Source organism: Galeopterus variegatus, unplaced genomic scaffold (genome assembly GCF_000696425.1).
Source record: "Galeopterus variegatus unplaced genomic scaffold, G_variegatus-3.0.2 Scaffold724, whole genome shotgun sequence".
Classification (NCBI taxonomy): Eukaryota; Metazoa; Chordata; class Mammalia; order Dermoptera; family Cynocephalidae; genus Galeopterus; species Galeopterus variegatus.
Genome location: NW_007726835.1, coordinates 147,635 through 172,930, shown reverse-complemented (window position 1 = coordinate 172,930; position 25,296 = coordinate 147,635). Strand labels below are relative to the sequence as shown.

Genomic DNA, 25,296 nt, shown 5'->3' with positions numbered 1-25,296 from the left:
ATCTGGAAGATAACACAGAATACTTTTTTTAGAATGTGGTTTTTTTTTCCTTGTCCATGTTGAGATTATCTAATGTTATCTAAGAAGCTGGATTCCTATATGTCTGTCAGTTGAAGTGGAGATGGGAAGCAGTTGTGATAAAGGTATAATATGTATATATCTATCATCTGTGTGTGCATGTGTATGTGCATATATATGTGTGTGTGTGTGTATATATATATATATATATATATATATATATATCACTCTATGAAAAATCTTAAAATGTAGCCTTAATGCAGTATATAGTAATTAAATTGGAGAAGATCAAATCATCTGCAAAATCCTAAGCTTGTTAGGTTAGTTTGAACAGATTTAGGATTCCAGAATAAGATCTTAGTAAGGTCATATTGCCAGAACAAGGAGAAGCTGATCTATTTTTATATCTGCATAGGCATATATGTTATTTTATCCTGGCAGCCACTTTCAGTCTTCTCACGGCCCTTTCATTGCAGTCTGGTGAATCATCTTATCTGCACAGAACCGAACTTTGACCTTTGTGCAAACACTATCAAATCATGTGCAACACTAGACTATATTTTGTTCACAAGATTAGAAATTTCATTTTATCCTATAACTCCTAAATTTCTCACAGATAGAGAAATAGATTCATATACTGTGTGAGATGCAAATATTAAGTGAACTTAAAGGTATTAAACAGTGAAAATTATTTTTTATATGTGCATGGATAAAGATATAAGCTATCACTGTAAAGCAGATTCTTAACTGTGACCAGGTCTCTCTAGTGTCTTGATAGTTCAAACACCACAAAGATAAAGAGACAAATTATGTGGAGATGACAGAATGTAATGCACCTTTAAAGCAAACTGAGTTTTTGTGAAAATAAATAATTTTACAATTTAATGAAAGGCCCTGAATGTTGGGTTCTTATTGATGTTTCAACTTTCTTCTCTTGTCCAGAGGTGCCAGCAGAAAGGTCCCCCCGAAGACGGAGTATCTCAGGGACCAGTACATCAGAGAAACCCAACTCCATGGACACTGCAAATACCTCACCCTTCAAAGTACCAGTAAGTTTTTTTTTTTCTCTAAAAGAATGTCTTACTTTTCTCCTTTCTTCTTAAAGTTGAGACAGCTTAAGGAATCCAAACATTTTGCTTCTCAAGAATTTCTTTATAATACTGAAGTTAAGTGACAGTTATCAACTTGTGTAGATTAACTGTGGTTAATGTCTACTACTTCCAGTATAAAGTTTATTAGGTTTTAGGGAATATTTTTTTACTTGTGGGATATTTCCAAAATATACAACTAAATGCATTCAATTCAAATTCCTTTGAACTATAGAGTGCAAATCTTTGCAGTATCCTTTTATCAAGTTGCTAGCTAAAACCTATCACAATTCTGTTAAGGTACTGGTGGGAATCTTTTTTTAGGGATGGGGATATGATTTTTTTATTTTCCAGAGCTGGACCATAGCAGAGAGTGATGAGACTCATAAAACTGCAGAGCGAATTCACAGAGAATTAGACAATTGTGAATTCCGGTCCTGAGACTTGGCTTGTGCTTTGCTTAAGCCATCTTTTAGATGACTTCTGGGTGCTTAAGAAATACCCTGAAAGAAATAACTCCTTAAACTGACCAGGTGGTACTAAGAATCAGTATTAAATTCAATGGAATGCTGAGCTGGAAGGGCCATATGTGATCAAGTCAGCTTACTACCAGTTGAAGGCCTGGTTTGGACCTTTTTGATATAACTTTGAGTAACCCAGATTTTAAGTTATCTCTTCTCTTTGTTTATTGGATAAAAAATATACTTACTTCCTCATCATATCATTTTATTAAAATTAACTATTAAGCTTGAAAATAATTGCTTCATGAGGTTGGTCATTATTCTACATACAATGAAAATTAGTATAAAGTAGAAATAGACGTTTCTATCTGGAAAAAAAAGGTGGTTTCTCTTAACTCAGCCAAGTTAATATGGCGTATTCTTTTTCTTATTCTGATGCTTTTTTTTTTTAATTGGGATGACCTTTTAAGTAGAACTGATCTTTTGGGCTATATAAGCTGACATTCACATGTAAGTTAACCAAAATAGTTGTTTTATATTATACTAATCCTGAAGAACTAGATTTCCCCTTGTCCTATATCATGACCTTGTAGAGTTTGTGGATAAGTTGTAGAGTTTGACACCTTTCAAATTTTTACAAACTTTGTCATTTTGAAAGAACACAAGTGAGAGTGTTAGATATTAATATTCTAACAAAATTATGACAGGAATTTAAAAACATTAGATTTAGAGCCTTTTACTAAATTTCTTTGTTCCATAGATACAGCTACCTATTTCCTATTTTATTTTTTTCATAAATGAAAAAAGCATTTTTTTCCCTCCTCTTTTTTGTTTTCCTGATGAAGCAGAGATCATTATAATGGAAGTATTCATGTACAGTTTGGTGAAAAGGATTGAGTTAGAATTTGAAGTTTTCATACCATCATGCTGGAACCAAATGGTGAATTCTTAACTTTGTTTTTAAAAAGTTAATAACCATAGAAGAATATCCCTCTGGAATATTGGTAACATTGAAGTTACCAATGGTCCTATAGTAAGTCTAAAGTTCATAGCCTTTAAATTAATTAGGAATTAATTTGAATTAATTAAGAACCATAATTTTTTTATTTTCACTTATTTCATCAATTTTCATTTATATTTAAACAATAAGATGATAAATTAAGATTTATCTTAAGAATAAGTCTAATCATTCTTGAGCAAAACTTATACAGCAAAGGTGGATATACATGAAAGCTAGTAGTACTTACAAACTATGTACTCAGTTATTAGTCTTCTGACAGTCTCAGCCACTTCATGCATTTAGAAATAATGAAGGAAGGAAGGAGCCTCTGACTAGCAAATTGCAGTCGCAAAGCCCATTCACTTAGCTCTCTAGAAGAATATAACCATTCACAGGCCCTCACCTAGAGAGTTTTCTGAAAAATAACCATCAGAACACACTGATTACGTCAGAAGTCAGTGAGTAGAGGGGGCGGGCAGAGAAAATGAAAAGCAGGGAATCATAAAAACAATCTGATTCCACTTAGGATAAAGGCAAACAGCCTTAACATTTATCAATAGCCCTTAAGAATACCATTGTATTCCAGGATGGCACGTGTTGTAGAAATTGACATTGATAATAATGATCCTGAATCAAGAAAAAGTGAGATTATATTTGTTGTGCTGTTTTTTTAAAAAAGTGGAACTGTGTCATATTATGGATATATATCCACTGAGAATATTAAAAATTAGAAATTGACATTGATAATAATGATCCTGAATCAAGAAAAAGTGAGATTATATTTGTTGTGTTGTTTTTTTAAAAAAGTGGAACTGTGTCATATTATGGATATATATCCACTGAGAATATTAAAAACTTTGAAGACATATGACATTTATAAAACTCATTATTCAGAAAAGTCTGGTTTCTGAAGTACCTCATTCTTTGATCATGGTAGATAAATAATTTATACACTTTTAAGAGAAACCAAAATATGCTGGCTAAATGAGGCACTGCAGTACTTACATGTCTATAGAAGTACATGTATTTCTAAATTTCCATGTGATATCAATAGCTAATGTGACTTACATCACTTAACTAGACATACTTCTAATCAGCAATGTATTTTTCACGTCAACACAAAGTATTTTTGTGAATAATATCACAATGGACTCTTTGAATATGGGAAAGCAGTACAAAACGGAGCCAGACTTTGAGATATTTATTTGTACAGTATCTCAAAGAAGATAGTTTCCATGTTAACTTTATGATGAGGCAGAAATGATATTTTGGCACAAGTACTAGTGGTTATAGGGTTCAGATGTCATTACTGTGGTGAACATTGTAGATTCAACAGTCATCAAATGGACCCCCCCAAAAACTAGTAGTGGACTCTGAAAAAGGCCCTTATTCTTCTCAGCTTCAGCTCCAGATTTGGACTTACTGAGCACAGATGAAATAGATTTTAGGAAGTCCTGACTGAAATTATTTACAACACACTTCTTAGATACTTACTTTTGGCAAAGTATTGGTGATTCACCAATTAATGATACCTTCTTGGCATACAATGCATGGTACTGGGGAAAATGGAAATGAACTCAACAGAATTTTTCACTCCCAGAGAGCCTAGAGTCTAGAAGCAAGAAACAGAAAAATTACCAGATTCATAAAGATGTAGGTAAGCATGTTAACACAAGTTATTAACAATACAATGTATTGTTATTGGCTTTGCCAAGGAGCAGTGTTTGAGCTGAGTTTCAGAGGCTGAAAGAAAATAATTGACAGGGGAAGAGGAGTACTCCAGTGTGAGGGAATAGCATTTTAGAAAGACACATCATGAGATGACGGATGCTTCTAGGGAATATAGAATGGACTCAGTGAGACAGGAATCAAAAAGTATGTGGGTGAAAATGGCAGGCAAGAAGGCTGGAAATGTAGGTTGGGGCAAGACTGTGAGTGGGTTTGTTTGTTAAGCTTAACTAAATTATGCTGGCTGCTGAAGTTTTAGAGATGTGTTTATTAATTGAAATATTTGTCTATGGCTCAAAAGCTAACACAAGTTGTATAAATACTGTGAAGTATTGGTAAATTACTTGACTCTTCCCCCAAGTGACTCATTTTTTTTTATCTTGCTATCACTATCTCAACTCAGGGTGATAGATAAGGGGCTATCACTCAATGAGAGGTTCAGCCCAACACCCTCCTGACCCTTCAGCTGACACTCCTGATATTTCTAGAGTAATGGCTCGCCAGCCTTAGGGAGATCCAGGAGAAGCCAGTGGCTAAGGACTGCTCATATCCTGCTCGTTGATACGGGATATGGCAGAAAAGAGAAGAAATATAGCAGTGAACTCAAAGCAGGGAAGCCCAAAACCTTTACATGTCTTCCTCATTCACAAAAATTTATACTTTTAAAAACTTAAAATAGGTAACTAGTACCCCTAGCAGGTTATTCATCTGTAAGGACATAGGAAATAAGGGAAGAAGAGGGAACTTATGTGGCTATTGCACCTATAGGTTAAGGCAAGCTCTTGGTTTTTAGAAATGTTAAAATGTATTTATACTTTTATCTAATCATAGCCATAAGAAAAAGCAGTGATCTGCAGGATAGATTTTCTGTTCTTTCTCCACTCCTATTCCATATTTCTTCACACATACCTTAATTCCAATTGCAATGATTTGTTTGTAGGTCTTTGTCCCTAATTAGACAGTGGATATCTGTTCTAATCTTCTTTGTAACTACCCCAGTGCCTAACACAGTACCTTGCACATAGGAAACATTCAACAAATAATTGTTGAATGGATAAAATATGCATGAATTATTCAAGGACCATAATTGAATGAGTTTATCTCACACTTACTCTCTTGGTATTACTGATATCTGTAATGTCTCTAGTCAAATGGAATCCTAAATATTTAATAACATTTAATAAACATCAAATAAGAGATCATTTGGTGTGAATGAGTGTACCTGTGCAGAATGGTTAGATTTTTTTTTTCTCAACAAAGAGAGATTTTAATTAATATTTGGAATTCAGAGCTATGGTATTTTATGTATATAGAATATACTGTGTCTACTTATATTGGAAAGTGAAACTAGGTAGAATTTTTTATTTAATGATTTGTTTCTATGAATATTTCTTTTAGCCCTTTAGGTGTTCTACATGTGAATAAGCTCACAATGTTTTTGCACAGCTGAGTTTTGACTATTAGATTCTTCAGAAACAATTTAGTCATTTGAAACTTTTGCCTCTTTTAAAGGTCATATTTTTTATTTTTACTTTAATATCCTGCTAGACCTTTTACCTCTGTATGTTCATGTTTTCCTTTAAATAAAACATTCATTGTGTATTTTATACATTGCTAAAACTATATTTAAATAGTATTGCAGGGAATGAGGAATAATTGAGTAAACTAACTAAAAGTTATCCAGGTACTTCAGTTTAATTCAGAGAGGAAAAATGATCACATCTTGTAATTGTGTGTATTTGTTTCACAATGCCTGAATTTTTGGAACAGGCTTCTTTCTTTATACTCTATTTATAAAGTGACTATTGATATTTATGATTTTTGTATCACTTCTGCTTATACAATACCATCAATTTGGCTTTGGCGAAGAGAGAACTGCTTGTCCCAGGCCAGGTGCTTGGCTTAGTGTTCTCATTTCCATAACACAGTGATCTGAGTTGGCCTTCCATGTAAGTATAACACAGTGTAGTCGCAGCTGCTTCATTTGTATTAGCTTTGAGCTTGGTTCTGAAAGATTTCAGGCACTGAAAAAAAATGTCTGGACAACCAGAAAGCGTAGATGAACTAAGGCAGTGCGCAGCTGCTTCATTTGTATTAGCTTTGAGCTTGGTTCTGAAAGATTTCAGGCACTGAAAAATAATGTCTGGACAACCAGAAAGCGTAGATGAACTAAGGCAGTAGCTGAATATTCCTATGTAACCCTCCTTGTACTTCTTGTCACTATGACACCTGAGCATTCCCAATCAGATAAAAATACTAGATGCAAAAGATTGTCAAAAAGCAAAACATTTGCATAGTTTTTAGAAAAAGTGTAGACTAAGTTAAAGTCCTGTATAGAAAGAAATGTTATGTTCTTTTTAAAGTACCAAGTTACCAGGCTCAGTTGGTATTGGTCTTTGTTTTAAACAGAATAATCTATAAGATCCTATATGTGGTTTTCCAAGTTAAACAAAGAGACAGAAAGCTTCATGCCCACTTAGTAAAGACCAGAAGATGTTCATTGTCCCAACCAGTGGTTTTCAATTCTAGCTATACATAAAAATCACCTAAAGAACTTCAAAAAATATACTGATGCTTGGGCTCTACCTCAGACCAGTTAAATCAAAATCTCTGGACTAGAGCCCAGTCTTCTGTATTTTTAAAAGGCTCCCAGATGATTCTGATAGGAAACCTGGCTTGAGAACCATTTGTCTAAATGATTGGTAAAATATTAGGAACTCATTTTAGTGAATGTCCTATGAACAGCAGTGTTTTTCTTTTATACCTTCAAGTCTGACATAAGAAACTAACGAGGTATTTTCTCAATGGCCTGCTCTATTACAAATTGCTGCATTGCATATTAGTTGCACTTCTGTGTGTTCTCCATGATCAGTTCAGATGACAGGTCTAAATTTACAAAGTACTTGCTTTCCTGTGGCACAGTGACCTCTGACCAGCCTAAGAATCTCAGTATTAGGGGTGAAATAATGAAATTGAACTCATAGCATTCAAAATGCAATACTATTTTAATTTTTAAATTCTCACTGCTATCTTATTCCAGGAGGACACTTACAGTTATTTCCCCTGATGCTTAAAGATTCTATATTCATCTTTCTTCCTTCTCTTCACTGATCATCTGCATGGAGTTAAAATTTATAGTAGGCTCACCCTGCAGTGATACTGCTCTTGATAAGGAGTATATTTATATTCATATGTGTATGAATATATAATATAAGAATATTTATGTTATACGTCTATCATAATCTTATCATCAGAGGTAAAAGTAATATAATAAATGTAGGGATGTCAGAAAAGAAAAATTATGATCTAAATATACTAATATTAACTGTACCTTTAAATCATTTTGTAATCAGAATGGGTATAATTTTAAAATCTTTTAATAATAAATATCCTAGAAAATATAAAATTTAGAAGTAAGAATCTTGGAGCAGAGGAAAAAAGGAATAAGGTTAAATACAGCCCCTTAAGGGGACAGAGCAGAGATTGGCAAATACCTGGAGGAAAAAGGAGCAGGCTCAGCAGGGAGTATTGCCAAGATTCTAAACTTGAAAGAATCAAAAAATGATGGGGGCCAGCCCGGTGGCGCACTGCTACAGTGCGCCGCTTGGGAAGTGCGGCAGCGCTCCCGCCGAGGGTTCGGATCCCACGTACAGACCAGTTCCTGCTCACTGGCTGAGTGAGGTGCAGGGAGCAACACCGAGGGTTGCGATCCCGTTGCCGGTCCCGGGCCGGTACGGGCGCGACACTGAGGGTTGCGATCCGTTGCCGGTCATGAAAAAAGACAAAAAGGAAAAAAAAAATGATGGAAACACCCTTCTCAATCTATGGTAATTCCTAGAAATAGGCTTGCAGCAGCACTAACTACTGGAGATTCCAATTTATCCTATCCAGAGAAAGAGGACTGTTTGAAAGAGAGGATGGATTACGCTCACTCATAGCTCATTCTTAAAGATAATGCACTATAATAAGCCCCTCTCTCTTCTCCCCTACTAGGCTTTAATGGGGGAGGGGCAGTACAACACCTTTCATTTCACAATTAAAGATAAATGTTTTGAAAGGCTGAAGCTCACTTAAGGGAGCATATAATTAGCCCCTAAGTATAACTAATATGTATAACTGCTATCAAATGCTTTCCTCTTTCACAGAAGTTCAGAAGCTGGAGATACAACATAGAAAGGAAAATTTGCCAACTTCATGATTTTGCTAGGGTTAGCTGTGCAAATAAATGGGTATTCTTGCCCTTCTCAGCTGTGCTTATACTTAGCAAAATATGAGTATTGCTAGTAAACAATAATACTCCTGAGGTGCCTTTTTACCCATAAGGCTCTTTAATTCTACAATCAATGCCAGTACCATTCCACTGGATTTTTAGATGCTTTGTTTGTTTTATATTAAACATCTACTAATTTTATTTTAAAATATTTCATTCCAAGGGAATTATTTGATTAAAATATCACTGCAAAGTATTTTGTCATACTATTGAGTACCTAGTTAAAGAAAATGCTGCAAAAGGATTTGAATAGACATTTCTTCAAAGAAAATATACAAATGATCCATACATACATGAAAAATGCACAACATCATAGTCAGTAGGGAAATACAAATCAAAACCACATTGAGATACCACTTGATGCCCACTAGGATGGCTGTAATCAAAGAGAGGGACAATAATTAGTGTTGGTGAGGATGTAGAGATATTGAAACCCTTATACATTGCTGGTTGGAATCTAAAGTGATGCAGCCATTTTGAAAAACAGTTTGACCGTTCCTCAAAAGGTTAAACATAGAGTTTCCATATAACCTAGAAATTCTACTTCTAGGTATGTATGTAAGAAAAAAACTATGTCACACAAAATTTATGTGAATGTTCATAGCAGCATTATTCATAATAGCCAAAAAGTAGATACAACTCAAATGTCCATCAGCTGAAGAACAGAGATAAAATGTGGTCTATCCACACAATGGTGTATTTATTCAGCCATAAAAAGGAGTGACATACTGACACATGCTGCAACATGGGTGAACCTTAAAGTCTTATGCCAAATGAAAGATGTCAGAGACACAAAAGGCCACATATTATATTATTTGGTTTATATGAAATGTCCAGAATTGACAAATCCATAAAGTCAGAAAAATAGATTAGCGGTTATCATGAGGTAGGGAAAGGAGAAATGCAAAGTGACTGCTAATGAGCATGAGGTTTCTTTTGGAGATAATGAAAATGTTGTGGAATTAGATAGTAGTGACAATCGCACAACTTTTTGAATATACAAAAACTCCTGAATTGTACACTTTAAAAGGGTGAATTTTATGGTATGTGAATTATATTTCAATAAAGCTTTTTTTTCAAAAAAGGTAAAACACCAGGTTTATAAGACTTAGGATAAAAGGAATATAAAATATCTAATTAATACTTTTTAATGTTGATTAAAAATTGAAATAATAGGGCCGGCCCGGTGGCGCACTGCTACAGTGCGCCGCTTGGGAGTGTGGCGGTGCTCCCGCCGAGGGTTCGGGTCCCACATACAGACCAGTTCCCGCTCACTGGCTGAGTGAGGTGCGGGCGCAGCACCGAGGTTTGCGATCCCGTTGCCGGTCCCGGTCCGGTACGGGCGCGACACTGAGGGTTGCGATCCGTTGCCGGACACGAAAAAAGATAAAAAGGAAAAAAAAATTGAAATAATAATGTTTTAGATATGTTAGGTTAAAAAATATATTTTGGAAGAGGAAGGGCACTAAAATGCATTACATTATATATTGACTGCTTATTTTCTACAAATTTTTAGGTAATCATTATTGATACTTTGCATATTTGCATTTTTCTGTTAGCTACTATAATTTTGCCTGCTATGAGGAAGATAGTACCATATACTTTTACTCAAGGATTTAGAAATAGGACAGACCAATAGCAAATAATGAGATTGCATCAATAATAAAAAGTCTCCCAACAAAGAAAAGACGATTCAACTTTACTGCTAAATTCTACCAAACATTTAAAGAAGAACTAATACCAATACGTCTCAAACTATTTCAAAAAATTGAAGTGGACTGAATTCTTCCAAACTCATACTATGATGCCAGCATTACCCTAATACCAAAACAGGGCAGAAACACAACAAAACAGGAAAACTACAGGCTAGTATCTCTGATGAACACAGATACAAAAATTATCAACAAAATACTAGTAAACCAAATCCAATAGCACATCAACAAAATTATACACCATGATCAAATGGGATTTATCCCAGGGATGCAAGGATGGTTCAACATATACAAATAAATAAACATAACACAGCACATCAACAGAATGAAAGAAAAAAAACATACAATCATTTCAATAGATACAGAAAAAGCATTTGATAAAATTCAACATCCTTCATGATAAAAACTCTCAACAAATTAAGTATAGAAGGAAAGTAGCTCAACACAATAAAGACTATATATGAGAAACCCACAGCTAACATCATACTGAATGGGGAAAAAACTTCAATAACTGGAACAAGACAAGGATGTCCACTTTTACCGCTTCTACTCAGCATAGTAACCAGAGCGATTAGGCAAGAGAAAGAAAGAAAGCACATCCAAATTGGGAAAGAGGAAGTCAAATTGTCCCTGTTTGCAGGTGACATGATTTTAATAGAGAAACCTGAAAACTCTACCAAAAAACTCCTAGACCTGATAAACAAATTCAGTAAAGTTACAGGATACAAAATCAGCATACAATGCAGTAGCATTTCTGTACACCAAATGCAAACTAGCAGAAAAAGAAATCAAGAAAGCAGTTCCATTTACAATAGCAACAACAACAACAAAAAATACCTAGGAATAAATTAAACCAAGATGATGAAAGATTTCTACAAGGAAAAATATAAAATACTAATGAAAGAAATTAAAGAAGACACAGAAAATGAAAAGACATCTCATGTTTATGTATTGGAAGAATCAATATTGTCAAAATGACCAAACTACCCAAAGCATTCTGTAGATTCAATGCAATCCCCATCAAACTATCAATGACATATTTCACAGAAATAGAAAAAACACTCCAAAAATTTATATGGAACAGCAAAAGACCCAAAATAGACAAGCAATCCTTCCCTTCTCTCTCCCCTCATTTGAATGTCTTCAATCAAAGCTAGCTTTTCCTTCAGAAAGGTCAGTCACCTGCTGGGGCTTTTGAGTTGAACTCCTGTTACCGGATGATAAAAACCAAAGTTAACTCGACACATTGTCTAGTTTTTGACTGCCCTTCCAGGCTCATTTTCTTTTCTTTTCTTTTCTTTTTTTTTTTTTTGTCTTTTTTTATGACCGGTAAGGGGATCACAACCCTTGGCTTGGTGTTGCCCGCACCACGCTCAGCCAGTAGCGCACCGGCCATCCCTATATAGGATCCGAACCCGTGGCGGGAGCGGCACTGCGCTCCCAGCACCACACTCTCCCAAGTGCGCCACGGGGTTGGCCCCCAGGCTCATTTTCTAATACCAATATCCCCATTCCCACCCCCAGTTCTCTAAGTCCCGTGTTTCATCTTTACCAAACCTGGAGTTCCTCAGACAAGTTTTCTCAGTTCTCTTTCCACATTTCTGCCTACGAAGTCCACTGTCTATCCTTCTTAAAAATATTCTCATCCTTTAAAACTCAGCTCCAGTGTCTCCTTACCTCTGCTAGGCAACATTAGGTAGGATTTTCTCTGTCCTTCCATAGAAGTGTATATTTATCCATTATAGCACTGATACTATTGTATTGAGGGGTTATTATTTGTATAGTCACCTTTTTTGGTCTGTGATATTGCAGTTGGTGGTCTCCAGATGAGCTGTATATACATCACAGGGTACCCAGATAATCCATTCAGGGTACAGAAAGAAAATATTAAATGTTTGACTTTATTCTTATTTTACTCTTTTTAAATTTTTGCCTTACTGAATGTTTCATAGTCATACATCAGAACATTTTTATAAGTAAATATATTAGGAATGTGCACTCAACTGTAGCCATTTCGTAGTCAAAATGATTTAGAAACCACTCTTCTGGAAGACCAAAACTATATTTTATTCATCTTATAACCCCTGCACTAATCTATTCTTTTTCATAATCTGTTTATGAAAACTCACTTAATATATTGGTGGCATTCATGATTACCCAAGGTGTGCACATTGCAAAGACATTAACCTCTTAAGCCATAGTATCATCATTAGTTGGTAGTTTTAAATTAATCAGCATATCTACTGTTTTTCTAAAGGGTCTTCAATAAATCTGTTTAGAGAAATAGAATAAGGGTGAAATGTAGTAAGAAGAAAGAAAGAAGTTCCTTTCTATGGAAGCCCAGTGAGACTAATGGTAGGAAGAGTAACTCATGGAGATTGTCTTTCTTAGTTTGCTTCTCATTCAAGGTATAATTAAATGTGTAGTAATGTGACCTGCCTCTCAGCTCTTTAAAAGTTAAATGGGAAAAAACTCAATACAGCCAGCAAAAAAGGTCAAAGCCCGATCATCTGTACTAGCTATCTGGGCTCATATATTATGCAGTCAGTAAGACCACTGTTACTCAGGAGCACTTTTCATTAAAATCAGGTGTCTGCAGCAGAAAAAGGCTCTGAACTCTTCTGACCATGTGAGACAGGGCCTGTGTCACCCTGCCTTTTTATTTCTGCCAGAGTGCTAAAGATTTAATATTATTAGTATTTAAGGATTTGTACCTAGAACAGACAAAGGAGTGATAAGAACTATATTTTTCATTGTATGTTCAGCTAGCATCTCATTTGTATGACCAAGAGCAAACTGTTTGACTTCCTCTAAGGCCTATGATTTCTTTTTATAATAATGAAATATTATACAAATATTTTTAAATATTTGGAGGTTTACAGATAAGAAAGTACTATATACTAAGAACCAATCCGATAATATTTTGGTGCCTAAATTCATTGTGGAAAAAATATTTGTAGCATTAAAAACAGTACTTTTAGGAAATAGCCCTTAGAAATAATATAAAAATGCCTAATAAAATCTTTTCCATAATGTATTCCTCCCTTCCTTCCCCTTTTATTTTATACCCCCCCCCCCAAAAAAAGCCTATCCTGATAGACATTAGTAAAGAGTTAATTATATTATTTCACATTATACCTTTTGCTCACCACCATCCATAATATGGATTTTGGGTGCATTTTATGTTAATTATGTTACCAGAGGTGGTAACATAATTTTATTTTTATTAAGAATTTTATTTTTTTTAATAATTAATAGATTTCAAAACCCCCCTATATCTGTGATGCTGTTATTCTTAGAGTCTTAGAAAAGAAATGGAAAACTTCAATTAAATTCATCTCCATCTCCCCTAACAATGAAAAAATGTCCTTTTTTATCTAATGGATTTTCAGGCTACCATGATAACCTCTGGGAGACTGTCCAGTAGACTAATAGACCTCACTTTGAGGGAATGTTCTCTTTCTTAATTTTGACACATCATTTCTCAATATTTTATTCCATAAAGCTATCTTCTTTAGTATTCATACTCTGTAAACTTGAGTAAGATTATCACAGTCTTTTGTAATCATAAGAAAATTAATATACACCTTAATATAGGAACTCAGGTGGTCTACAGAAGTGAATATTCCAGACACTAAACTTTTCCTCTTTAAACACCAGGTTTGGTTTTGTCTTAATAATTTTGAGGACTTTTTTCCCTCAGATATATTACATATTTTTCTACTTTCTTTAGTGAAATTGATTTTTCTTAATAATTCAGTTTAATTATTATTAGCAGTCTGCAAATATATAGTAAGTAGCCCATTGTGTGCTAAGTATTGCAGAAATACAAAGATGAGCTCAATTTGTTTCCTGCTTGCCTACAGGAGTTCAGATTCAGTAGGGGATATAAAATAGGAATAGAACTAATTATAGGTCAAAAAGAGGGAAACAGTAGTATAAACAAAAGGTCTTAGAATAAACAATAAAACTACCAGAAGAAAAAAATGGATGAATTCTTTAACCTTAATTATGGAAAAGCTTTCTATGATGGTTACTAAAAAGCCAGAGGCAATAAAAAAAAGAGAATTGATAAGTTTGATTATACAAAAAAATGTTTTTAAAACAATTGCATGGCAAAAAACATCATAATAGGGTTAAAAGACAACCAATTAACTGGGAGAAAATATTCACAACATATAAAAAAAAAGCTATTAAAAATTAGGGGACAAATGACTAAAACCCAATGGAAAAAATGAAGAAAAAAACCAAAAGACATAAACAGGGAATTCTCCAAAAAAAAAAAAAAAAAAAAACCTATAAAAATTGTTCTGAACAAATGAAAACATGTTCAACTCACATATAATCAGAGAAATTCCATCTTTACAACAGTGTAGAGATATTATTTCACCTTTCAGGCTGGCAAAAACTAAAGTATGACAACAAATTCAGTTGTTGAGATTGTGGAAAACAGACACTCTCATAAAAAACCCAAAGGAAAAAAAGAAAAAAAAAACCAAAAAAAAAAAACAGGGAATTCTAAAAAAAAAAAAAAAAAAAAAAAACCTATAAAAATTGTTCTGAACAAATGAAAACATGTTCAACTCACATATAATCAGAGAAATTCCATCTTTACAACAGTGTAGAGATATTATTTCACCTTTCAGGCTGGCAAAAACTAAAGTATGACAACAAATTCAGTTGTTGAGATTGTGGAAAACAGACACTCTCATACATTGTTGGGATGGCAAACTGGTACAACCATTCTAGAGGGGATTTGGCAAGACTATATATATGAGTAAACTTATCTTTTGACCCAGCAATCCCATTCCTAGGAATCTACCCTGATTTTCACATATATTCACATTTCTACCAATATGAATATATGCACAAAGTTATACACTGCATCATTGTTTATAATTGCAAAATATTGGAAACAACCTATATGTACCCATTTATAAGAGAGTAATTAAATAAAGTATATGTAGAAAGCAGAATAATGTCCCCCCCCAAAAGATGTTCACATCCTAATACATGGACCCTAAGAATATGTTACCTTACATGGCAAAAGGGACTTTGGCAGATGTGATTAAGATTGAGGACCTTGAGATGGGAAGAGTATCCTAAACTGTCCAGGTGGGTCTACTCTAATCACAAAGGCCTTAAAAGTTGAGAACCTTCCACAGAGGCCCAACATTGCTGGCTTTGAAGATGGAGGAAAGGGCCATGAATGTGGGTGGCCTTTACGAGCTGGAAAAGGCAAGAAACAGATTCTCCCCTAGAGCCTTTCAAAAGGCATTGCAAACCTGTTGACACCTTGATTTTAGCCACGTGAGAGTTGTGTTGGACTTCTGACCAACAGAACTGTGAGATAATAAATTTGTACTGTTTAAGCCACCATGTTTCTGATAATTTGTCATAATGGCAGTAGAAAATTAATACAGTGCAAAAACTGGTGAAATTAGAATTAGATCTGTAATTTAAGTCAGTATGGTACCTATGTTAATTTCCTAGTTTTCTTAATTATACTATGGTTAAGTAAGATGTTAACATTAGGGGAAGCTGAGCAAAGGAAAACTCTATTTTCCCACATTATCTGTAAATCTAAAATTATTTCATATACGAAGGAAAAACCATTATGGATTCCTTCCCTTCTCAATATCCTTCCCCCACTCCACCTCACTAACATCAAGTTGGTACCTCTTCCTGTCATTTGTTTGTGAATTTCCAACCAAGCTTTTAACTCAATGGTTCTCAAATGGTTCTCACGTGTCCACATAAAGACTCGTTCACAAATGTTTATAGCATCTTTATTCTTAATAGCCCCAAACTGGAAGCAACCCAAATGGCCATCAGTTGGCAAATGGATAAACAAATTTTGTTATCCCTACAGTGGAATAAAAAGTAACAAACTATGATATATGCAACAAAATGGATAAATTTCAAAAATATTGTGCTACTTGAAAGAAAACTATATATTGCATAATTTTATGTATATGACATTCTGGAAAAGATAAAACTATAGGGACAACTTAGTTTAGTAGTTACCAGGGGCTGAGAGTGAGAGGAAGGGATTGACAACAAAGGGGCTTGAAGAAATTTTGGGGGTGATCGAAATGTTCTGTATTTCAGTTGTGATGGTACAGTATCTTTCTGTCAAAACTCATCAAGCTGTACACCTAAAAAATAGTGAATTTTGGTTTTTTGTACCTCAGTAAACCTACCTTAAAAGAAAAGATACATGTTTTAAAAACATATATACAAAAAAGTTGAAAATAAAAGGCTTGAAATGATTTAACAGGAAGATAATAATAAAAAGAAATCTGATGTTGCACTCTTCTGTCAAATGAAAATGAATCTCTAAGATAGAATGTTGTTAGTAATAGATAAGGTGTGCTAGATATCTTCCATTTGCCTCTAGCAAATCTTAACATATCAACATATGTTTTAACATTTTATAATATATTATTGTAACAATTATAATACATTTTTATATCTTATTTTTATATTTTAATATAATTACATAACATCAATATGTTAATATTGATTAAGTTTGATTAATGGGTATGTATTTATTAATTTTTGCGCTTTGTATGTTTAAAAGTTTAACAATAAAAGTTTGCTGAGTTAAAAAAAAATCACATTGATTACTTGTTAAAAATGCAGATCACTGTGTCCCATGCCCACAGACTCTGATTCATCAGCTCTGGGCTAGAAAAACAATTGTAAATTTTGACAGAACATTTTCTATTTCCCTTTAGTGCTTAAATTTAAAAAAAAAAAAAAAAAAAAAAAAAAAAAAGAAAACCTACTGGGGGAGAAATTATCCATATTGAAACCATATGCATAAAGCACTTTTCACCTGTTTGTTGTTTTGTTATTATTCTTGTCATCTAGAGTCTTCCTTTCTGCTTGGACTTCTAATAACTGGAAGGTAAACTAGGTAAAATATGATGACTGGAAAGTAGAGTTGAACAGTTTTAGTTAGCCTTTCCTTGTCCTTTTTCCTTGTTAATTTTATACCATTATATTTTAGTCAACATTTATTGAATACCTATGTGTTCTTAAGTTATATTAAGAGGGAATATTAAGAGGGAATATTAAGAGGGAATTTAAGGAAGGGAATAATTTATATATGACATAGCCTTTCTTCTCAGATAATTACAATCCATGATAAAATAAACTGCTAAAATGTGCAAAATACATGGAGATTAATTTACTAATTAAACTAAAATTTGATAAGCAAGAATGAAAACAATTCTCACGTGGGTCCTTTCTAGTGACAAGGTGGCATTTTCTTGGTGTGAGTCATATAACATTTTGAGAAACTGCAATTAAAATTACCTAATCACTTAGAATTGCTGTAATATTGCCCTTACTTCCTTGTCACTGATGTGAAAAGTCTCAAGCAGAATTAAAACAGGGTTCTATTGCACATTCCTGTATTTTCTTGTGACAGGTGATGACATGTTTCCCTGTCTCCACTTCTCCCTGTCTTAAGGGAACAGCAGCAGTGCTAGGACACCGGCAAGTTAGTGTCCCTTATTACCACCGCTGAGGCTTCTGAGAGTGGTTGCATAGCAGCAGTTTTATTTCAGTTACCAATCATGCCCAGATAGCCAAGTTTGGCCTTTAGGGGTTACTCCAATTTGCAGGCGATGAACAACTTTTGTTATCATTATCTTAACATTTACCAAGCTCCAGACAAAGGCAACGTTTGGCTTTTTCTTTCACTGACAATTGCTAATTTTAAGCCTTATTTTGAAAGAAATTAGTGACTACCAACTAATTAAAGTAAGTCATTTTAGTTGTATCAATTGCTGTGACAATTTAGTTTTTTTAAATGATGAGCCTTTCATTATTTTTAAGAATTGTAGATGGTAGCAACAGCATTTCAAAGGAGAATTGGATAAGGTAGGATTTGTTTTGAGTGTTCTATTAATGTGCTTTCAGATTAGGTTGGTGTCAGAAGGATGAAATCAGTTTATTTATAGACTTTCTTTCCATTTATGTTGTTGGATTTTTAGAATATACTTAGAGAAGCATCATTTATATCATAACTTACATGGAAGAGAGAAGAGCATTTTCCTCTTGGCATCCATTTTTTTATTTTATATTTGGATTTTTTTCTTGTATACTCAGTGATCATAGAATCAGTTAAATATAAAAGTAATTTCAATAGGGTTTCAATTTTACTTTAGTTTATTTCTATAGATAACTCTAGGAGCAAAATCTTGTAGGTCAGATGTCACACTGGTAGTTTTTTGGTTGTTTTTTTTTCCCCTCATATTTTGAATTGTCTTAATGTATTCCTGGCTTTTTGTGGTATATAATTCTATAATAAGGTATATGAAGAAATTAAATATAGTACATATGGGGAAAATAAGTTATATATAGCACTTAGAGTATTTGAAGAGGAATTAGAATTTAGAGAATAGCAGAGTGGTTTAAAATCAAAGGTTCCAGAGTCAGGCTGCCTGGGCTCTAAGTTCTGCTCTGCCATTTACTTTGGGAAAGCCGTATACATTCTCTGTGTCTTGACTGTTGAGATATGTTCTACTATTGATGAAGAAAATGAACTGTTCAGAAATTGCACGTTCTTATTCAAAACTTTATATTAAATCAGTACACATTTCTAGTTTCATAGTTAAAAGTATTTCTCTCAGAAAAGCAAATGCTTATTAATTTATGACTGCTTTAAATTCTCTTGTGTCTTATTAATTTCCCTGGACATGGCTTCCCCTCTCAGATTAAAAGGTGAGGTCCTTACGATGGCCTATAGGATCTGCACACTGTTACAATCCACCCCCATTGCCAGGACCACCAGTACCCTGCTACCTCTCTGACTTCATTTCCCACTACCCTCCCATTACTTTCTCCACTCCAGCCACTCCAACTTCTTGGCTGTTCTTTGAACACAGTAGGCATGCTTATGCCTTAAAACCTTCATCCAGCCTATTCCTGTTTCCTGGAATGCTTTTCCCTCTGATATCTGAGGCTGACTTACCTTCTTTGAGTCTTTACTCAAATGTAATCATTCACTATAAGGCCTACTATAAGGCCTACCCTGACCACTTCATATCAGCAACCCCATTTATATGGTTCTATTTTTCTATAGCACTTGTTTTTTACTTATATATTATGTTCTTTGTTTATCCACTAGCTTATTAAGGCAAGGATTTTTGTTTTGCTCACTGATATATCTCAAGTGCCTCAAGTATCTGACAAATAATAGGTGTTCGATAAGTATATGAATGAATGAAACTTTAAATATTAGTAATATACTGAGTTTAAATCTTAACTGTATATATTAACTGTATGATGTGAGCAAATTACTGAATACCTACTTCATGGAGTTGCTGCATGGATTAAATGATATTACATGGAAATGATATTACGTGGAAAGCACGTAGCCAGTGCTGATACTAAGGAAGCTCACAGTATATTCATTCAGTTGATAAATGTCTACTGAGCACTTATGATGTACCAAGAAACACTATAGGCACTGCAGGATACATCACTGAACAAAACAGCCACAAATCCTTGCTATTGTGGAACTTATTTCTAGTTTTCCTCTCTTCAGTTTGGTAGTTTCTAGGAGGAAAATTTGTGAGTCCATCTAGCTTATTCAGTAGTTTCTCGCTCTAGATTCATATTCATTTAATACCTAAAAGTACCCATTTTCTATTATTTTTAAAACACTTTTATATTCAATTATCTTATTTCTTGAAATGATCCTAGAAAGAGGATTTCTTAATCTTCTTTTTACAGATTAGAAATCTGAAACCTGGAAGTTGTGACTAGTCCAAGGTCATTCAACTGGGAGGAATTGAAGCTAGGGTTTAGAGCTACACTTTCTGATTCAGAGTTCCATGCTCTTTCCATGGTGACACTTGTATAACACACATACCACAATGACTTTTATTCATTTCACTGCCTATTTTAGTTCTAACAATATTTATTGAGCCCCTACTAAATGTCAGATATCATATCTGCCCTGGGAATACAAAGATTGTTTAGTCGTTACCCTAAGGAGTTAATAGTTTAGTGGGGAAGACTGATGGTATGCAAGTGGGCAAGCAGTATGCGTAATTTAAGGCCAGCTCTAGTGGTACTTTGAAAAGTTCATGGAAAAATAGAATTAAAAGATAATACCAATATTTCCATGAACTTTTTGAAGTACGCCTATATTTGTAGATACGTGGAAACACAGTGGAGGGGCACCTAATCTAGAGCAGGGTCAGAGCAGATGTTACCATTATCCTATAGGCAGAACTTTCTCTAGGACCACAGTTAGCTGCTTTTAGGAACCTTTTGGTCAGTTGTCCACCCCTGGTCCAGTCAGATGTAGCCAGGGTGGATTGCATGGTACAAAGCATAGTTATTTGTACATAAGGAATTGCTCAGAATGGGGCGGTGGGCAATGAGCATGGCATAAACTCTGAAATTTCTCAGACGGGGATAATTTTGCTGGAAGACTTCTTGAATAGTTGGTCCAGATGGGGAGGGACAGTAAAAGCCAAGCCAAGCTTGAAGATAGTGGATTTTTTGGTGGTTTCAGTCTATACAGATATGTGGTCTTCCTGAGCAGCTTGGTCATGGGACCAAAAAGATGTATTTAAACATTGATTCAGTTTTGATTTTGGATAGCTGACCATTAAGAAAATGGAAGACATTGGTAATTGAATAGTTTCAGATAATTAAACATGGAGTCCAGGTTGGAAAGAGAAGGAAAAGAGAACAGGAAGAAAAAGGGGACAGGGAGAAAATGGGGGTGGTCAAGAGACTGGAGGTTTTTGTGAGGTTGAAGAGTAGATGAATACGGAGAAAGACGTATGAGAGAGAGATGGTTAGGGAAAAAGAGAATATTACTGTTTAAGATGTCTGGGATGGAGGATTTCTGAATGATGATAAGGTCTAGAGTGTGGTAAGAGTGAGTGGCTGGAAGGGAGAATAATAAGTATTGGAGTCAAGGAACTGTGAATCAGGGTATTAGACTGCTAACTACCTGGTTATTTTCTAGGTGCTAGGAGTTAAGAGAAAAATATTGCAAGCTAGGGGCTAAAGTCCTTAATGAATAAAGGAAAGTGAAAGAGAGATTGAAACATGAGAGCAGCAAAGATAGATTAAGGATGCCAAATCAAGATGATATGAACCTCAAAGAATATGCTTTTATTCTAAACCATGATTTTATGGAATAATGGTTTGAAAACAGTCGTGGTAAACTAGGAAAAGCCCAGCTTCCTCTCTTTGGGTACCATTAAATATTGGATAGGGGAGAATGAAAAACTTAACCAAATAGGTCTTTAAGGGAAACAGTATTCTCAGGTAAAAACCATGCTTCAGTTACTTCAAGGAGATGAAAACAGAATTTTAGTAGATTCCGTTACCTCCATGAAATATTACTGACTACTCTGTATAATCTTCAACTTTCCCTTATCTGTATTCTTAATACAGCCATAATTTCACATATATATTGATCAGATATTTATTGAGAACTGACTAAAATTTAAACACTGGTAGATGGTAAGATAGATATAACATTAAACCATCCTTCAGAAGTTTAAAGGCAACCAACTGATCTTCAACAAAGGCACCAAGCACATACATTGGTGAAAAGACTGCCTCTTCAATAAATGGTGCTGGGAAAACTGGACATCCATATGTACAAGAATGAAACTATACCTGTACCTCTCACCATGTACCAAAATCAACTAAAAATGGACTAAAGACTTAAATGTAAGACCTGAAACTGTAAAACTCCTAAAACAAAACAAAACAGGGGAAACACTTCAGGAAGTAGAACTGGGCAAAGACTTCATGAACATGATCCCAAAAAGCACAGGCAACAAAATGAGAAATAAACAAATAGGATTATATCAAACTAAAAAGCTGCTGCACAGCAAAAGAAACAACAGTGCAATAAGACAACTTACATAGTGGGAGAAAATATTTGCAAGTTATGCATCTGACAAAGGATTAATGCTGGAATATACAAGGAATTCAGACAACTTAATAGTTAAGAAAACAAGTAACCCAATTAAAAAAATGGGCAAAGGAGCTGAATAGGCACTCTCAAAGGAAGATATACAAATGGCCAACAGACACGTGAAAAATGCTCAGCATCACTAAGCATCAAGGAAATGCAAATCGAAAGCACACTGAGGTATCATCTCATGCCAGTTAGACTGGCCATTGTCAAAAAGACAGAGAATAACAAATGCTGACAAGGATGAGGAGGAAGGGGAATCCTCTTACACTGTTAGTGGGACTGTAAATTGGTGCAGCCATTATGGAAAATGTTATGGAAGCTCCTCAAACAACTACAGATAGAACTTCCACATGATCCAGCAATTCCACTGCTGCTGGGTATATAGCCAAAGGAAAGGACGTCATTATGTTGAAGGGATGGATACCTGCACTCCCATGTTTATCATGGTTCTCTTTACAATAGCCAAGAGTTGGAACCAACCTAAGTGTCTGTAATCAGATGACTGGCTAAGGAAAATGTGGTATATTTATACAATGGAATACTATTCTGTCATAAAAAAAAATGAAATACTGTCATTTGCAGCAACATGAATGAACTTACAGAAAATTATGTTAAGTGAAATAAGCCAGGCACAGAAAGAGAAATACCACACGTCCAAACTCATAAGTGGGAGCAAAAAAATAAATTTTAAGACAGAAAGAAAAATATACCAGTCCCAATAATACATTGAATTTTCAAAAGGAGAAAACAGGACTGAGGGTACCAGAGGTGGGAAGGAAGTCAGGGTAAGAGAGGAATTGGCAAAGTGCCATGAAAAATGATTCCATTGTATAATGTTGAATACACTAATTATCTTGATTTGAGCATCACATATCGCAGAGATATTGATATTCAACTCTGTACCCCATAGATATGTATAATCAACTGTTTCCATTAAAAAAAAATGTTTAAAGGCAAGACTTGTTTTCAGATAGGGAAACCTGAACTGTAATTAATGAATTACTTGAGGCTCAGTGTGAAATCTGAGAGATAAAAAGTCCAGGGGGACCCAGTAATGCAAGAGAGGAGACCCATGATTTTGTGAGTTTTACCTTTCGGAGCTCCACCAGGTTCTCATAATGAATATCAGGGGTGAGGATGGGGGAGTCCCCTCGTACTTCCAGCAGAGAGGAGGAGGAAAGGAACAATTCTGAAATACGCCGGGAGCATTTTGTTCTTCTTAACAAGGTCTGCCTTCGGGAGATACTATTCAACCAGAGCGTAACATGCTGCGGTTTTATCAGAGGCTAACTGAGGGAAGGGAAATACCCAACTCCAGCCTACTCTAACCATCCTTTCCCACCTGCATGGGGTGGGTAGGGTGAGGGGTACTGAGAAGCACTTGTGAAGTTTACAGTCCAGAAGCTCACTGTGAATTTCCCAGTCCACAGTCCAGAGGCTCATTCAAAGCTTGAGACCTAGTCATAGGACTATATAATGCTTCCCCACACCTTACCCCACCACATTACGAAAAACCTACTTACCACAATTCCTTTCTCCTAGCACATCATATCTGGCTATCAAGAAAAAATTATAGGGCATACTAAAAGGCAGAAAACACAGTTTAAAGTGAAAGAGAAAGCATCAGAACCAGACTTAGATATGACTCAGATATTACAATTATCAGGTCAGGAATTTGAAACAATTATGACTAATACACTAAGGGCTCTAATGGATAAAGTAGACAATATGCAAGAACAGATGGGCAGTATCAGCAGAGAGATGGAAATTATTTTTAAAAAAAGAAAAAGAAAAGAAATTCTAGAAATCAAAAACACTGTAACAGAAATGAAGAATGCCTTTTATGAACTTATTAGTAGACAGGACACAGCTGAGTAGAGAAGAAAGACAGTGGGGTGGGGGAAGGTGGCGGAGGGGGCAGGGGAAGAACAGACCTGGAGGAACCTTAAGTGAATATTACTAAGTGAAAGAAGCCAATCTGAAAAGGCTACATACTTTATGATTTCAACTACAGATGCCCCTCAATTTACGATGGGATTATATCCTCATAAACCTATCATAAGCCAAAAATATCATGTCAGAATTTTATACCCCAATAAGGCTATCATAAAGTAAAAAAATTGTAAGTCAAACCATCATAAGTCAGGGACCATCTGTATATAGCATTCTGGAAAAGGTATGACTATGGAGTCAGTAAAAAGATTAGTGATTGCCAAGGATTGGGGTGGAGAATGAGGGATTAATAGTGGATTTTTAAGGCAGTGAATATGCTCTTTATGATACTGTAATGGTGGATGTATATCAGCATACATTTGTCCAAACCCACAGAATGCACAACACCAACAGTGAACTCTGTAAACTATAGAGTTTGGGTGATAATGATGTCAATGTAAAATCATCAGTTGAAACAAATGTTCCATCTTGGTGAGAAATGTTGATAATGGAGGTGGCTACACATGTGTGTGTGTGTGGGGGGGGGTACAAATGTTCCATCTTGGTGAGAAATGTTGATAATGGAGGTGGCTACACATGTGTGTGTGTGGGGGGGGTATATGGGAAATGTTTGTACCTTCCATTCAGTTTTGCTGTGAACTGAGATGGGAAAGTATTCCCTCTGCTTCTGTCTTTTGAAAGAAATTGTAGAGAATTGGTATAATTTCTTCCTTAAACATTTGGTAGAATTCACCAGTGAACCCATCTGGGCCTGGTGTATTCTGTTTTACATGGTTATTAATTGTTGATTCAGTTTCTTTAATAAGCATGTTGCAATTGTCTATTTCTTCTTGTGTGTTTGGCAGATCGTGTCTTTCAAGGGAATTGGTCTATTTTATCTATGTTATCAAATTTGTGGACATAGAATTCTTTGTAGCATTCTTTTATTATCATTTTAATGTCCTCTGGATCTGTAGTGATGTCCCATCTTTCATTTCTGGTATTAGTAATTTGTGTCCTCCTTCCTTCCTTCCTTCCTTCCTTCCTTCCTTCCTTCCTCCCTTCCTCCCTTCCTCCCTCCCTTCCTCCCTTCCTCCCTCCCCTCCCCTCCCCTCC

General features: G+C 35.0%; 1 protein-coding gene across 1 annotated transcript in view; it reads left to right on the top strand.

Annotated features, from left to right (window-relative positions):
* RASAL2 (RAS protein activator like 2) overlaps positions 1-25,296 on the top strand; it is a 105,727-nt gene that overhangs the window by 17,227 nt on the left and 63,204 nt on the right. Inside the window, exons 2-3 of the mRNA XM_008571818.1 lie at positions 65-143; positions 961-1,067. Of these exons, the coding sequence (XP_008570040.1) occupies positions 122-143; positions 961-1,067 (129 nt within the window). The 5' untranslated portion in view covers positions 65-121. The remainder of the gene's footprint in view (positions 1-64; positions 144-960; positions 1,068-25,296) is intronic.